The 1,436-nt window shown below is 41.0% G+C and overlaps 1 protein-coding gene across 1 annotated transcript; it reads left to right on the forward strand.

Annotated features, from left to right (window-relative positions):
• Positions 1–353: 353 nt before the first annotated feature.
• Positions 354–783, forward strand: FA14DRAFT_182683 (uncharacterized protein; the record flags this gene model as incomplete). The annotated part of the gene is made up of 2 exons (XM_025501239.1): positions 354–399; positions 668–783. 2 exons carry the CDS (start codon positions 354–356, stop codon positions 781–783), a joined length of 162 nt encoding a protein of 53 aa, XP_025351765.1.
• Positions 784–1,436: the final 653 nt, after the last annotated feature.

Raw genomic sequence — 1,436 nt, forward strand, 5'->3', positions numbered from 1 at the left:
GAGATTGATGCCGGTTGAATGAGGTGTGATCATCGAATGAGAAGTGGATGATGCCGCTTGCGCGAGGACGCATATGAGATGGCGTTCATTCAATTTTCAAAGGATTTTACCGGTGCATCAATGGAAGACCTTGCTTGGTTAGGGATGCATGCCGGCGTTTGCACTTGCGAGCCTTTTTTGTGACGTGAAGTGATGCCATCTTTGCTTGTATTTGAGTGCCACAATCATTGTCTTGTGAGAAATTTGTGATGGTGACTGAATGACAACTGGATCCTGAATGACAGGTGGATCTTGAATGTCAAGTGGATGACGATTGGAATGAGAAGTGGATGACGATTGCGGGATGAGAAGTGATGACGATTGCGGGAAGAGAGATGGATGACGGTTGCGGGATTAGAAGTGAGTGTTTGTGGTAGAGATTATATGGAACGAGAAGTAGGTAATGCTGGCTGGATATGAAGTGATTCTCAAATGAGAAGTAGATCTTTTCTTTGATTTTTCTTTTGATTTTTTATTGATCTTTTCTTTGATTTTTCTTTTGATTTTTTATTGATCTTTTCTGTCTCTTTATCTTTCTTTTTTGATCTTCTTTTCTTTTTTCTTCTTTTTTTATTTTCTTTTTTCTTTTTTCTTTTTCTTCTTCTTTTCTTCTTCTATTTTTATGCAGTTGCAACGCAAGATATTGCTTCAGGATGTGTGAGAGGAGGAGTGAGAATAGCAAAGAACGAGTTCTTTGATCCCAAGAAAGGATGGCGTAAGGATGAGAAAGCAAGTGTCGTGTAAGATGTTGCAAGAGTGATCAAGTCGCAATTTTGATTGATGATCAAGTAATGCCATCTTAACCATGAAAGTTGTTTGTGAAGTGAATTTTGGAACCGTTGAGTAAACATGGTGCTGCTGTAACGGTGTCGGAAGACTTGACTAATGGCAATGGCAAGTGCACCATTCCGGCTGATGTTTCACTTGTTCGGATGATACGTTTGAATTTTGATCTTGCATGCATCAGCAAAGGGAAGAACGATGGATTCGACTGCTCCCTTGATCTTTCGAAGACTCTCTCGAATTGTCCGGGGAAACATTTGGTTGATTTGGGCCCCATTCAGTCGTTTGTAGGAGAGGTGTGTGATGTTGATTGTACGAAGTGGATTATACCAGTTGAATGAGGACACAGATGAGATGGCGAGCATCAATGGAAGACCTTGGCTGGCTAGGTTGTATGCTGGCGTTTGCACTTGTGAGGCTTTTTTTTGTGAAGTGAATTGATGCCTTGTTTGCTTGTATTTGAATGTCAAAATCATTGTCTTGTGAGAAGTTTGTGATGCTGATTGGATGGCAAGTGGGTCTTGAATGACAAGTGGATGATGATTGGAATGAGATTGGGTGGTGGGGGTTGCGGTCGATCCGAAAAGGCGGATTACATATAATGTACCTTTCAT

This window comes from Meira miltonrushii (assembly GCF_003144205.1).
Source record: "Meira miltonrushii strain MCA 3882 unplaced genomic scaffold FA14scaffold_7, whole genome shotgun sequence".
NCBI lineage: Eukaryota > Fungi > Basidiomycota > Exobasidiomycetes > Exobasidiales > Brachybasidiaceae > Meira > Meira miltonrushii.